Consider the following 15,093-nt stretch of genomic DNA (forward strand, 5'->3'; position numbering starts at 1 on the left):
GCTGCTGGAGTCACCCCTTTTCTCGATTGCTCACTTTAGGATCCCCATCCCCCAGGCCAGTGATAGCAGCTGCTGACCCAGCCGCCTCCTGCATCCTTATAGTCATGTAATGCCCTGAAATGGCAGAACCAACCTTCCCCACCCCACCTCCCATCACGTTGTTGATTAGCTCATCTTGTCCTAATATTTAGCCATCAGCACTATGCCGGCTGCAATTTTCAGGCTGTTTGGCATGCTTTCAGACCGTAAAGTCTTTCGCATCTATCAAAATCAAACCTGAGTTCATTTCCTTAATACGCAAACAATTTCTGTTCTGCCCAATAGGATTTGAGCTACGGGAAGCATATGTTCCTAGGAAAATGTTTATACCTGCAGAATCCTCATCCAGAATGCTTCTGGCAGGGAAGTGTTCTTCAGAGACCACCGAATACATCGAGATATGTAAAAGTCCTAGGGAAGCTAGCCCACCCACCTTCCATCTGCAAAGTGGATGAGCTGTAATAGCTGAAGAGTGTAGATTAACTCATGCAAGCTGTTTAAGGATGTTGTCAGACAAAGTTTTGCCAAATGTAAGAGTGATAAACCAATGCCAGAGGGCCGAGGCTCGATGATCACAGATGGACATTACATTGTCTTCATTCCATCCATTAATGATGGCACCATATGTGCCAGATGCTGGATAATAAACCCAATTTGGCAGGGGGGAAAGCAAAATCCAACTAGATGAAACCTCCTAAGAGATAGCGATAAATTCATTGAGCTCAATCCTAGTGTTAAAATGTTAAAATATAGTCCTGCTGCTTGGAAATGAAAGGATACTTTTCCTAGAAAAGATCAATTGTATTTATTAAAAATAATAGTAATGGTATTTGTTAAGTGCTTACTATGTGCCCAGCAGTGTTCTGAGAGCTGGGATAGATATAAGGTAATCAGGTTGTCCCATGTGGGGCTCATAGTCATAATCGCCATTTTACCGATGAGGTAACTGAAGCACAGAGAAGTTAAGTGGCTTGATCAAGGTCACACAACACACTAGTGGTGGAGCCAGGATTGGAACCCATGTCTTCTGAATCCCAAGCCCAGGCTCTCTCCATTTTACTGTGTGCAGAGAACTGAACTAAGCACTTGGGAGAGTACAATATAACAATATAGCAGATACACTCCCTGCACACAGCGAGCTTGCAGTCTACCCTCTGTAAATCAGTGATATTAATTGAGCACTTAGTATGTGCAGGGCACTGTTCTAAGCACTTGGGAGTGTATAATAAATAGCATTGGCAGATATGTTCCCTGCCCATAACAAGTTTACAGTATATAGGGATAGACAGAGGGAGAGAAAGCTTCTATGAAACATCTGCCTGCTTTCCCTTTTGAAAGGATTCATATATTATGTATTCTATTCACTGTAATATTAGCAGTCATATTTTTAGTATTCCTTCGCTCAATTCTCTGCTTTCTTGTAGGTCCTAAATAAAACATTTCCCCTTTTATTAATCTTTAGTAGGGAGTCACTAGCGCGTACAAATTTCATGATCTCTGTGGAAAATAGTACTATTCCTAAATATATCCAATCATTTCGTCAGCATGACAGCTTAAACACATAATTTCCTATCTTTCCAACAGCTAGACCTGATCATTATACACCAGCAGGTGGAGCTCCTTGAAAGTAAGTAACCCTCACGCTTCTTAACGTTTTAGAGATAGACACTGCTTAATTAGAAAACCGCCGATTTGTTAAAGGTCGGTAAGAGAAAGTGGTTTACTTAGCTGTGGGAAAAAACCCGAAGCTTAGCAAACTTCCTGATTTTGGTATAAACTATGGTGGTTTGCAAAAGCCCAGCATGTACTCATTCCTTGTGTGATAGGAGCCGATTATTATTTCAGAAGAATCCTAGAAAAGGGTATATTGACAGTCTGCAGATCAGCCAGATGTCATTATTTGTTAATTCTGAAAGCAAAATTCGAGCCTTGGCTGTTTTCCGGGGCCTACTTTTCAGGGAAAGACAATGAGCAGTTGAACTCATTGGAAACTGTCAAGCAGCATGAAAAGGAGTTGAATAATTATGGTATTTGTTAAGCCCTTACTATGTGCCAAGCACTGTTCTAAGCGCTGGAGTAGATGCAAGGTAATCTGGTTGGACACAGTCCCTGTCCCACATGGGGCTTACAGCCTTAATTCCATTTTACAGATGAAGCACAGAGAAGTTAAGAGAGTTGCCCAAGGTCACACAGCAGGCAGGTGGCAGAGCCAGGATTAGAACTCATGTCCCCTGACTTCCAAACCTATGCTCTCGCCAATAGGGCTCATCACCCTAAAGTTATCAACTCCCTTAGCCGAGAACGAGCTCGCCGGTGAATGGGCAGAGGCGGGAAGTCTGAACAAATGACAACAATGTTTTTCCTCTGTTAGTGATACTAGGTACTGAAACCTCCAACAAATATGAGATCAAAAACGGCCTAGGACAGAGAGTTTACTTTGCAGTAGAAGAAAGCCTCTGTTTTAACCGCACCTTCTGTGCCCCACTGCGGTCCTGCGCCTTAAGAATTGTCGACAACACAGGCCGTGAGGTGATTGCGGTCCACCGACCCTTGCGATGCATCAGCTGTTGGTGTCCTTGCTACTTACAAGAGGTTAGTCTGGTTTGCAGTGCTCCAAAGGGAGGGGTTGGGTTGTCAAGGAGGTGGGGGGTGATGGGGCATTACTCCAGGAAAAGGAGACCAATTGCTACATTAATTAGGCACAAAGGGTCATCTCAACTTTCATTAACACATTACTAAGCAATCAATCAACTGTATTTATTGTGGGCTTACTGTTTCATTGCACTGTACTAAGTTCTTGGGAGAGTATGATATAATGGACATGTTAGACAAATTCACTGATCAGCATAGCATGAAAAGTAATAATAATAACTGTGGGATTTATAAAGCACTTATTGTGTGCCAGACACTGTACTAAGCGCTGATGTGGATACAAGCAAGTCAGGTTGAGCATAGTTCCTCTCCCACATGGGGCTCCCAGTCTCCAATGCCATTTTACAGATGAGGCAACAGACACAGAAAAGTGAAGTAACTTGCCCAGTGTCACACAGCAGACAAGTGGCAGAACCGGGATTAGAACCCTTGACCTTCTCACTCTCAGGCCTATGCTCTATCCACTATACCATACTTCAGTGAGTATTTTTCTTCCCAGTAAAGACCACAGTGATTTCTCTGATATTGGCTGGACCAGACAGTACATACATCATGCAACCTCTTGGAGCAAAGTACTTCTGAACAGTTTTTTGCATTTCCCCTTACCCTGATACCATTTGTCAATTAGCGAGCCACTATACTATGTAATCAGAGTTGGGGTAGAAACAGATGACAACAAACCCCTCAGTACCTATTTCTCAGAAAAGTCTTGACAAGGGCAACCAGTTCCAACTTCCATTTAAAGGTGCTTAATCATCAGGCTTGTTTTGTTGGGAGGGAGAAAATGCCCCTTAGTGGATTACTGGAGAGCCTGAATCTGAAGAAAGTGCTGTGAACTTTAACTTCATCATCATCAACCCATCGATCAGTGTTTATTGAACCCAATCCAGCTCTCCTCCCTCCTAATCCCCAGAAGGGTAGGGAGTGGGAAGGACCACAGAGATTAAGCCCATCACCCTGGCCCCTCCTACCTCACCTGGCTACTCTCCTACTACAACCCAGCGTGCACACTTCACTCCTCTAATGCCAACAGGGGCCCACTTTTCAGGGAAAGTCAATAAGCAGTTGAACTCATTGGAAACTGTCAAGCAGCATGAAAAGGAGTCTAATAATTATGGTATTTGTTAAGCCCTTACTATGTGCCAAGCACTGTTCTAAGTTCTAAACTCTCCCCCGATTAGACTGTAAGCCCGTCAAAGGGCAGGGACTGTCTCTATCTGTTACCGATTTGAACATTCCAAGCGCTTAATACAGTGCTCTGCACATAGTAAGCGCTCAATAAATACTATTGAATGAACCTTCTCATTGTGCCTTAACCTCTCCTATCTCATCACCGATCCCTTGTCCACATTTTGGGGAAGACTTGCACTAAGGAGGGGAGGGGAAAGTAGGATGGAAGAGAACATGGACTTGTCTGTGCTGAGCTCCACCCACTTATAGCTCCCTGTGGATTTGTGCAATGGTATTGGAGGGATGGAGGATTTCTCATGACTTGAATCAAGGGTGGGTGGATGGACCTCTTTAAATTTTCGGGGGTTCCATTGTTGGAAGCAGAGTGGCTTTGTGGATAAAACAGGGCTTGGGTGTTGGAAAACCAGGTCTGCCACTTGTCTGTTGTGTGATGTTGGGCAAGTCACTTCACTTTTCTGTTCCTCAGTTACCTCATTTGTAAAATGGGAATTAAAACTTGAGTCCAATGTGGGACATGGACTGTTTCCAACCTGATTAGTTTGTATCTACCCCAGAGTTTAATACAGTGCCTGGCACATAGCAAGTGCTTAAATACCACATGCAAACACACAAAGCAACAACAACTAATTTCCAGAGAATTTGCTGGAGCACAGGGTGCTGTTGTGCAGTGAATGCAGTCTTTACCCTCAGGGGATTGGAGGGAAATGCTCTTGTTTGGGTTTTGTTTAAGGGTGGTTTCAGGATGACATTTTCCAATGAGCAGCATCTATACTTCAACTAATTTCTTTTCCAAAAGACAATCTAGATTTTCCCCAAGTGATGTTGGCTATACTAGTTTGAAAAAGCCCACCTTTTAAAATAATTAGTGCATAAACCCTGTTAGGTATGCTCTATCCCATGATCCTCTAGCTTCTTCACAAGTTTCATTTAGCAGTGTAGTATGGGAAAATTTCCCCTGAATCAATTTGAGTGGTATTCATTGAACACTTATTGAGTGTATAGTATTGTACTAAATGCTTAGGAAAGTATAACATCATATTGTTGGCAGACACAATCTTTGTCCTCAAGGACTTTATCTCTAATGAGGGAGACAGACATTAAAATAGATTACAGATAGCAGAAGCAGGAGAGTATGACAACACGGCCTAGTGGATAGAGCATGGACCTGAGAGTCAAAAGGACCTTTTTTCAAATCCCTGCTCTGCTACTGGTCTGTTCTGTGATCCTGGGCAAGTAACTTCACTTCTCTATGCCTCAGTTACCTCATCTGTAAAATGGGAATTAAGACTCTAAGCCCCATGCGGGACAAAGACTCTGAGCAACCCAATTTGCTTGAATCTACCCCAGCACCTAGTATTGTGCCCGCCGTGCTGTGGTGAAGAGTGGGGTTTACCTAAGTACTCAGAGGGTAGGGCATAGGTGAGAGAAGATAGGATGGGGAGGTGAGTGGTTAGTCAAGGATGGCTTCTGGAAGGAATAAAATTTTAGTAGGACTTTGTAGATGGAGAGAATAGTGATCTAGGAGAAGGAAATTCCAGGCTTGAAGGAAGGACATGAGCAGTGTCCTTGGAAAGAGGGAGAGAAAAAGAGTGAGAGAAAGAGAACAAAGCACAGTGGGTAGGTGAGTGGAGTGTGTGGACTGGATTACAACGGGATAGGAAAGCTCAAAGCCTTTTTGCCTGTGAATCAGAACTGCAGGAGGCAACTCTACATTTGGAAAGGAATTTCCCTGTCAACAATCCTGCTATTTCCTGATTCTTGAGGGAACACACCTAACATGACTGGGAATTATGCCACGCAGGCACCCGAGGAGCTACTTACCACAAATCCTGACTCCTAACTTATTCTTGGAACTCTGCCCTCCATATGGCCAACTGACAGACAGAGAATGTTTGAGTCTTTTCAGCAAATGCTCATAACGCCCCAGAATAAAATTCTTTGTCTGCACAAACTCCACTTGAAAGGTCAGGACAAGATCCATCATGATTCTCCAACCTGGGGATTCCTTGAAAATCCCTCCCCAAGTTCCCGAGCCACATGACATTGTGGAAATCTCTCCAACAGCAGAATTCAGTGGGACAGAATGCTATTTTGGACTATTCAGGACCACCCCCTGAGGGCTTCCAAGGTTACACTATACAGATGAGAAGTGCCTAAAATATGTTTGATTAGATTACAGTTGTCCCTGGGTGCCCTTAAAAGATTGTCCTAGACCCAGTGGAAAGGGTTGGTTTACAACATGTTGGTGAGCTCTTTTTGCTTCCTGAAGACAGGATCTAAGTGATTGGAAAATCTGCCCATCTTCAGATGGTGTGAAATCATAATGTTTCTGAAAAATTAAAATGAGCATCCTTCCCATCCCCAGCCCTGGTGTCCCAACACACGGTCTCTTTCCAGGATCATTTCACCAAGTCCCAGCTCCTCAGGAGGGGAAAGTGAGGTAGGGGTGGCTCTGTTCCAGTTCCTTGGGATGGATCATGCTCACATGGGGTATTCCTCTCCATCATCCCCAGGCCGCCGTGGATGCTCCCTCTCTGGAGTACCGAGAAGGAGTGTAGGGAGGCTCCAGGAAGGGGACAGAAGGCTGTTTGTGCAGGGCTTGGAGCCAGACTCACCAAACAGCATGTCTTCCTCTTCCTCTTCTCCACCTCCTCATTGCTAGACTGGGACATCCATTTAGTCAAAGGATGTGGTGGAGTGATACTGTGGCAGCTTATCCACTCATCTTGGAGGACTTGGCTAGATAAACAGGTTATAGTTCAGAACAACAAGGTTATAGTTCCTTTGTGGAACCCTCCTGGGGCCACCCAAGTTCTTTTAGTTTCCTTCCCTTTGCCCCCACCAAAAGAAATATGTCAAGGGAACTCCAGGCTGCTGGGAACTGGGGAAGGTAAAAATAATTTCTCTACTGGGTACTGTCCAGGAGAGGACAGGATACTGGGGAGAATAAGAAAATAATGGGGTGTTCTGGTAATCAAAGGGAGGAACAGACATCTCCTAGACCGTGAACTCCTTGGGGGCAAGGGATTTTGTCTGCCAACTCTACTGTATTGTACCCTCCCAAACACTTAGTACACTGATATGCATGGAATGTGAGGGGCAATATGACCTTGTGGATAGAGCACGGGCCTGAGATTCAGAAGGACCTAGGTTCTAGTCTCAACTCCTCCACTTGTCTGCTGTGTGACCTTGGGCAAGTCACTTCATTTCTATGTGCCTCTGTTCCCTCAGCTGTAAAATGGGGATTATGACTGTGGGACATGGAGTGTATCCAACCTGGTTACTTTGTATCTATCCCAGCATTTAGAATAGTGCATGGCATTTAGTAAGGGCTTAACAAAAACCATTTAAAAAATGCTCAGAAATCCCATTGAGTGGAATAGGAGCTAGGAAAAAAGAGTAAGGTTGGCAGTTCCTAGTAGGGGACTATCTCACCAGACCATTCTCCAGGGCACCAGGCTTCCTGCCCACAGTGGAGTGCAAGTCGCCCACCCTGAGAAATCCAGTTTTAGGAAAATAATAATAACACTAATTGTGGTACTTCTCAAGACCTATGTGCCACACACTATACTAAGTGCTGGGGTAAATAAAAGATCATCAGATTGGACACAGTCCATGTCCCACATGGGACTCACAATCTTAATCCCCATTTTACAGATGAGGTAACAGAGGCATAGAGAAATGAAGTGACTTGCCCAAGGTCACACAGAGGACAAGTGGCATAGCCAGGATTAGAACCCATGAATTTCTGACTCCCAGGCCCAGGCTCTATCCAGTACACCACGCTGCTTTGTGAGAATGTTTGGGATGAACTTTCTGATTATCTCATTGTCTAAGTGTTTACAAAATGTCTCGTCTAAGTATTTACAAAATATTCAAAACTCTTGTTTTGCCTTTCCATTCTCCGGGCACATTCAAATCTAGAGATCAACGTCGAGAGTTCAAAGGTTCAAGGAGTCTGTTTTCCGATTATGACTCACTGCTTGGCTTCATTCAAATTTCAAGGAGTGGGTTAAGATTCAGTAGAGACCAAAAAGGATTTCAGCAGGAACATAATGTGTAGAGTTGAATCTGCCATGCTAGTGCAAAAAAGCACAATGATATTAGAAACCACTGTTTTCTCTGCTTTTTTAACAGTTAGAAATCCAAGCCCCTCCAGGGATTGTCGTGGGATATGTTGTTCAGAAGTGGGACCCTTTTCTGCCTAAATTCACAATTCAAAATGAGAATAAAGAAGAAGTCCTAAAAATTGTTGGCCCTTATGCAACATGTGGATTTTTTGGCGATGTTGACTTTGAGGTATGTTTACCAAGTAAAGAACATTTTCAGTGAACCCATGATTACCCTTATGACTCTCCCCCACAGATATTCATGTTGCAGTGTTCTATAGGCAGAAGCAGTGTGGCATTATGGAAAGAACACAGGACTGAGAATCAGAAAACCTGATTTCTAATCCTGGCTTTGCCACTTGCCTGTTGTGTTACTTTGATCAAGTCATGTAACTTTGTGCCTCAGCTTCTTCATCTCATTTAATGAGGATTAAAATAAAAAGAGGCAATCTCCCTTCCTTAAACTGTGAGCCTTATGTGGGACAGAGACTGTGTCCATTGTGATTATCTTAATTCTACCCTGGAGTGTAGAACAGGGCTTGGGATATTCATTCAATAGTATTTATTGAGCGCTTACTATGTGCAGAGCACTGTACTAAGCGCTCGGGATGAACAAGTCGGCAACAGATAGAGACAGTCCCTGCCGTTTGACGGGCTTACAGTCTAATCGGGGGAGACGGACAGACAAGAACAATGGCGATAAACAGATATAGTAAGCACTTAATAAATTATATTACTATTAATCAATTAAGCAATGTTTTTGTTGAGTACTATGTTTAGAGCACCGTACTAAGCTCTTGGGAGAGCACATTACAGCAGAGTTAGCAAACACATTCCTGTCTACAATGAACTTGCAGGCTAGAGCCTACAGTCTATTATTACATTACCCAGTGAAAAGCTTCTACAGTGCTCTCAGAATGACTCTCCTTGTATGCACAATATTTCGAGGCTCTAATTCATGAATCTAGAGAAGGAACTCTCCCAAGGAAGTACACAGGGAATTGCAATTCAAGGCATCCAGCTTCAGAACTTCCTAAGTACCTGTGAGACCTTATCCAGTTTAGTGATAAGCACATTAGTCTTATAATGGGTCACCTTTTGAGCTGTGAGAGTTTAACAGAGCTCTTGAATGGCTGTCTCTAGGATGTTTGATTATGCCCAGAGTCGGCTGAGTTGGAAGAGTTTCTCAGCAGATGTAAGCAAGCTCTAACACCTGATCGGATGCACCTTATTTTACTGTCCAGGTACAGTCAGTGGGTTGCTTGGGAGGAGTGAAGTGGATGAGCAGGTTGTAGAGAGAGAGAGGAATGAGAATAGGTCTTGGGGAGTCAGTCAATGATTTTGTTGCTGAACTGTGCTTTCCAAGCACTTAGCACAGCGCTCTGCACACAGTAAGCACTCAATAAATACAATTGAATGAATATTTAATGAGCACTTACTGTGTGCAGAGCACTGTACTAAGTTCTTGGGAGAATACAATATAGCAATATAAATAGACACATTCCCTGCCATCAATGAGTTTACAGTATAGAGGGGAGAGAACTGATTAAGGGCCTTAATGGTTTTCTAAATGGTCTTAGTGATTTTGACTAACCATGCCCAATTTATTGGTGGCTACTTGGACAAATATCCACTTATCATTTATGTCAACTATTTGGGTTGGAGGTTTTTAATTCCAACAAGGCTACTGTTCATGGGTTCAATCCTGGCTCCGCCACTTGCCAGCTGTGTGACTTTGGGCAAGTCACTTAACTTCTCTGTGCCTCAGTTACCTCATCTGTAAAATGGGGATTAAAACTGTGAGCCCCATGTGGGACAACCTGATTACCTTGTATCCCCCAGTGCTTAGAACAGTGCTTTGCACATAGTAAGCGCTTAACAAATACCACCACCATTTACTGTAGGGTAAACCTGAGTTTGTATTAGCATAAATCTGGTACAATAGATGATGATGGCATTTAAGTGCTTACTCTGTGCCAAGCACTGTTCTAAGCTCTGGGTAGTTTGCTTCATTTCTGTCCTCCATTCATCTGGGTTGTGAGCCTTTCACAGAAAAGTGCAGTGATTCCTTTTGCAGTTAGAAATTAATTTGGAAGGGTGGGGTGAGTTAATCTAACCTCAACTCAGGCTGCCTTAATCCCTTTCAGAGATGTTTGGAGTGTGGATTTATTTGGTAATGAACTTAGGTTATTTTTTTTTAAATATTTTAAGTGTAAAGGGGAACTTCTCAGAAAGACAATTATGAAATGGTCAGAAACATGCATTCCTCATGATGATGGTGGTAAAAGACAAGATAGAACCTTCCTGATGCTTTCTTGGAAAGTTCATGTGACCTTATAAAGAAGGTGTCAGGTTACTACGCAGGCATATATTCACATAATACAGCCTCCTCAAAGCCCTTTGAGATCAATTACTTGGATAGTCCAGATGGATGGACTTTTTAAACCTGAAACACAGATATGCCATTCCATCATGTATCTTTGAGTCTCAGGCATGTGGATAACTTGGGAGAACAGATTCAGGCAATTTTAAAACTCTCTAATTTCATTCTTACCTTTGATTTTAATATTTTCTTTTTCTTTTCTATATATAGGTGAAAACCATTAATGAAAAGTTGACAATTGGGAAGATTTCCAAGTACTGGTCGGGGTTTGTCAATGGTGTCTTTACAAACACGGACAACTTTGGAATTCATGTGCCAGCAGATCTAGACGTGAAAATAAAAGCGGCAATGATTGGTGCCTGTTTCCTCATAGTAAGTTGCCCAAGAGAGAAAACAGGAAATGTGATCAACAGAACTTAGATCACAAAGGATAAATTTAATTTTCCAATCTTCAAGGCATAGCTCACGTTAAAGACCAGCGAACCTAACCAGTTGCAGGGTCAGTACTAGTTAAAGCAGGTTATTAAAGTAAACTGTCAGTACTAGTTAAAGCAGGTTATTAAAGTAAACCTTTCCCCTTTCCCATCTATAGGTGAAAACAACCAGATATTGTCAGTTTTCCCCTGGAGTGTGTTGGCGATTTATGGAACATTCTTCCAACAGCACTCAACTGTCTCGACAGAATGGGGTACGATGTTGAAAGAAATGTTTAGGCACATATATACTGCACTGGTCAGGGCAGAAGTGTTAGAATTTAGGCTTTGCTATGTTTGAGGCTTGTTGAGAACATAATCCCTATATTATAGGAGAAATGAGAGTAATTTAAAATTCAAGTTGAAAACATACATCATAAAACTTGTTCTTTATGTTTGAAGATCATTAAGATCATTAAACAGCTAAAATGAAATTATTCATCTTCTCCACTCAACCCACTCTCTCCTAACTTTCCCATCTCAGTTGATAATCCCACCATCCTTCCTGCAATAGACCTTGCTACGTCATTTACTCTGGACACATCACTGTCACTGTCGATTGTCACATTCAATCTGCTGCCACATTATTATTCAACTACTTTTTCCAGTGTAATATCTCCTGGATTAGCCCCTTCCTCTCCACCCAAGCAGTTACACCTTCTCTTGTTTTTGCTGAATTCTACTTTCCAAGAGCTTAGTACAATGCTGTGCACACAGTAAATGCTCAATAAATATGATTGAATGAATGTCTAAGAATTGCTAGACTATTATATCAGCATCCTTGTTTGTCTCCCTGCCTCCAACCTCTCCCGACTCCAATTATTATTGCATTCTGTGACACAGTGTCTTTGACAATCAACCAACCCCTTCTCCTTGAAATATTATCTAACCTCAACTTCAGTGAAACTATCCTCTCCTGTTTCCCCTCCTATCTCTCGGCTGGCCATTCTCAGTCTATTTCCGGGGGTCCTCCCCTGCCTCCCACCCCCAAACTGTGTATGTCCCTCAAGGTTCAGTTCTGGGTCCCCTTCTATTCTCCATCTACACCTACTCTCTTGGAGAACTCATTTGCTTCTATGGCTTCAACTACCACCTCTACATGGATGATTCCCAAATCTACATCTCCAGGCCTGATCTCTCTCCCTCTCTGCAGTCTTGCATTTCCCCTTGCCTTCAAGATATCTCTACTTGGATGTCTTGCCATCATCTCAAACCTACCTATTTCCAAAACAGAACTTCTGATCTTTCCATCCAAGCACTGTCCTCCCCCTTATTTTCCCGTCACTGTAGATGGTACCAATAACCTTCCAGTCTCACGAGCCCATAACCTTGATGTGATCCTTGAATCCTCTCTCTTATTCAACCCACATATTCAATCACTAAATCCTTTCAGTTCAACCTTCACGACATCACTAAAATCCACTCTTTCCTCACCATCCAAACAGCTACCATGTAATCCAAGCACTTCTCCTATTTCGCCTTGATTACTCTATCAACCTCTCTGCTGACCTCCCAGCTTCCCAGTCTATGCTTCACCCTGCTGCCCAGAGCATTGTTCTACAAAAACGTTCATTCTATGTTTTCCCACTCTTCAAGAGCCTCCAGTCATTGCTCATCTACCTTCACATCAAACAAAAACTCCTCACCATTGGCTTTAAAGCACTCAATCACCTTGAACCCTATCTCACCACTCTCCTACTACAATCCAGCCTGTACATTTCTCTCCTCTAATGCTAACCTACTCACTATACTTCTATCTCTTCTAGCCCACCGACCTCTCCTTTACATCCTGCCTCTGGCCTGGAACACCCTTCCTCTTCATATGCAACAGTTCATTTACTCTCCCCATCTTCAAAGCCTTATTGAAGGCACATGTACTCCAAGGGGCCTTCCCTGAGTAAGCCCTCATTTCCTTTTCTCCTACTGTTTTGCATTGCCCTGATTTACTTCCTTTTCTCAGTTTCCCACATCCTCTCACCACTTATGTATATATCCATAATTTATTTACTTAATGTCTCCCTCTCTAGTCTGTAAGCTCATTGTGGGCAGGTAAGATGTCCGTTATATGGTACTGTCTCAAGCACTTAGTACAGTGCTCTGCACACAGGAAGCGCTCAATAAATATCTTGGATTAATCGATTCTTAGAGCATAAATTGCACACAACTCACCATTCTTCCAAGCCCTCCACTGGATCAATGTATGCAGTAAAAACTCCTCACATTCAGCTTCAAGGCTCTCAAAAAACTTACATTCATTCATTCAATCATATTTATTAAGCACTTCCTATGTTCAGAAGAATGTACTAAGTGCTTGGAAAGTACAATTCAGAAACAGAGACAATCCCTACTCAACAACAGGCTCAAAGTCTAGAAATTGTACATTACTCTTGCCTTTCCTACCTCCTTGCCCTCACCCACACCATTTCCCTGGACTGGAATTCCCTTTCTCTGTAAATCTGACAGACACTCCCATAAGGGCTCCCCAGTAAATTTCCAGAACCCCAAACTGTATTAACCTACCAGCCATTTCCTGCATTTATTGCACTCATTTATACTCATCTTGAGAATGTTAACTTGTAAATTCAATTTATATTTCATTACCTTTCCAGCAGCGTGGCTCAGTGGAAAGAGCACGGGCTTAGGAATCAGAGGTCATGGGTTTTAATCTCAGCTCCTCCACCTGTCAGCTATGTGACTTTGGACAAGTCACTTAATTTATCAGTGCCTCAGTTCCCTCATCTGTAAAATGGGGATTAAGACTGTGAGCCTCACGTGGGACAACCTAATTTCCCTGTATCTACCCCAGTGCTTGGAACAGTGCTCGGCACATAGTAAGCGCTTAACAAATGCCAGCATCATCATCACTGTGTTTGTAAGTATTTTCATGTCTGTCTCTCTGTCTCCCCTATTAGAGTGCATGATCCTTGTGTGCCTGGAATGTGTTGCTTGTTTTGTGCTTTCCAGTGCTTAGCACATGAATGGCATTCTGTGTATATGTATATATACATATATAATAAATGAGCTAATTTCCCAGAAGTTACATATAAAAAGATTCTTTCTGGTCCCTTAGCAAATTGGGGTGAGCCATGAATTCTTAAATATGCTGTTCAGGCACCAGGGGTGCTGCCAGAAGCTGCTGCTGCTGTCTGTGCCTATGTCTGAGAGATCAACATTAGATGTCTACTGTAGAAAAGCAGCATTGCCTAGTGGATAGAACACAGGCCTGGGAGTCAGAAGGACCTGGGTTCTAATCCTGGCTCCACTGTTTGTCTGCCATCTGACCTTGGGCAGGTCACTTCACTTCTCTCTACCTCAATTCCCTTATCTGTAAAATAGGGATTAAGACTGTGAGCCCCACATTGGACAGGGACTGTGTGCAACCTAATTTGCTTGTATCCACCCCAGTGCTTGGTACAGTGCCTGGCACATAGTAAATGCTTAACAAATACCAAATTATCATTATTATTATTACTGGTATTAGGTAACCAGTGAGAAGCACTGTGGCACAGTGGAAAGAGCATTGGCCTGAGAATCAGAAGGCCTGGGTTATAATCCCTCTCTTACACTTAAATGCTGTATAGCCTTGGGAAAGTAACTTCACTTCTCTGTGTATGGGGATTCAATACCTCTTCTCCCTCCTTCTGTGAGCCCCAATATGGGACCTGATTATTTTGTATCTACCCCAGCACTTGGAACAAAGCAAGCATTTAATAAATATCACAATTGTTATTATCATTATTACTGTTATTATTTGACAACTTCCAGACTGGAGGCTTTTCCTATCATGGATCTTTTCAGTCTTTGATCTTTCTCAGCATTCCTGTCCCAGTGTCATGAGACACAGAAAGAGAGAAAAAAAAAGTCAGTCAATCCATGACATTTATTGAGTCCCTATTGAGGGATAATTACTGTACTAAGCACATGAAAAAATACAACAATAGAAAAACACATGTTCCTAGCTCTCAAAATGTTTTACAAGGCAATGGGAGAGCCGGCAAAAATAATTTACAAATAATGAAGCATGAGGAAGGTAGAAAGGTGGTGATTAAGCATTATGCATTTAATAGGAAAGTGAAAGCATTTAGCAAGGAGTAATACTACTACTATGAGGAATAATGATCATTTTAGTATTTTCTTAAGGACTTACTTTGAGCCAAATACTGTACTATGGACTGGAGTAGATATGTCAGTCCAGTCAGTCACAGTCCCTGCCCTACACGAGGCTCACGGTCACTGGGGTAGGGAG

At 42.6% G+C, this 15,093-nt stretch overlaps 1 protein-coding gene across 5 annotated transcripts in view; it reads left to right on the forward strand.

Moving 5' to 3' along the window:
- The window catches only part of PLSCR5 (phospholipid scramblase family member 5), a 29,391-nt gene that overhangs the window by 13,016 nt on the left and 1,282 nt on the right, over positions 1-15,093 (forward strand). For 3 of the 5 annotated variants that reach the window (XM_029068057.2, XM_029068052.2, XM_029068067.2), the window contains 4 exons: positions 1,624-1,666; positions 2,411-2,631; positions 8,020-8,181; positions 10,585-11,579. In XM_029068057.2, coding sequence (XP_028923890.1) covers positions 1,624-1,666; positions 2,411-2,631; positions 8,020-8,181; positions 10,585-10,794 — 636 coding nt within the window. In that variant the 3' untranslated portion in view covers positions 10,795-11,579. Of the gene's footprint in view, positions 1-1,623; positions 1,667-2,410; positions 2,632-8,019; positions 8,182-10,584; positions 11,580-15,093 lie in introns of those variants that run through there. The other 2 variants (XM_007672992.3, XM_029068080.1) reach the window with 1 other exon arrangement.

This window comes from Ornithorhynchus anatinus, chromosome 1 (assembly GCF_004115215.2).
Source record: "Ornithorhynchus anatinus isolate Pmale09 chromosome 1, mOrnAna1.pri.v4, whole genome shotgun sequence".
Taxonomy (NCBI): Eukaryota; Metazoa; Chordata; class Mammalia; order Monotremata; family Ornithorhynchidae; genus Ornithorhynchus; species Ornithorhynchus anatinus.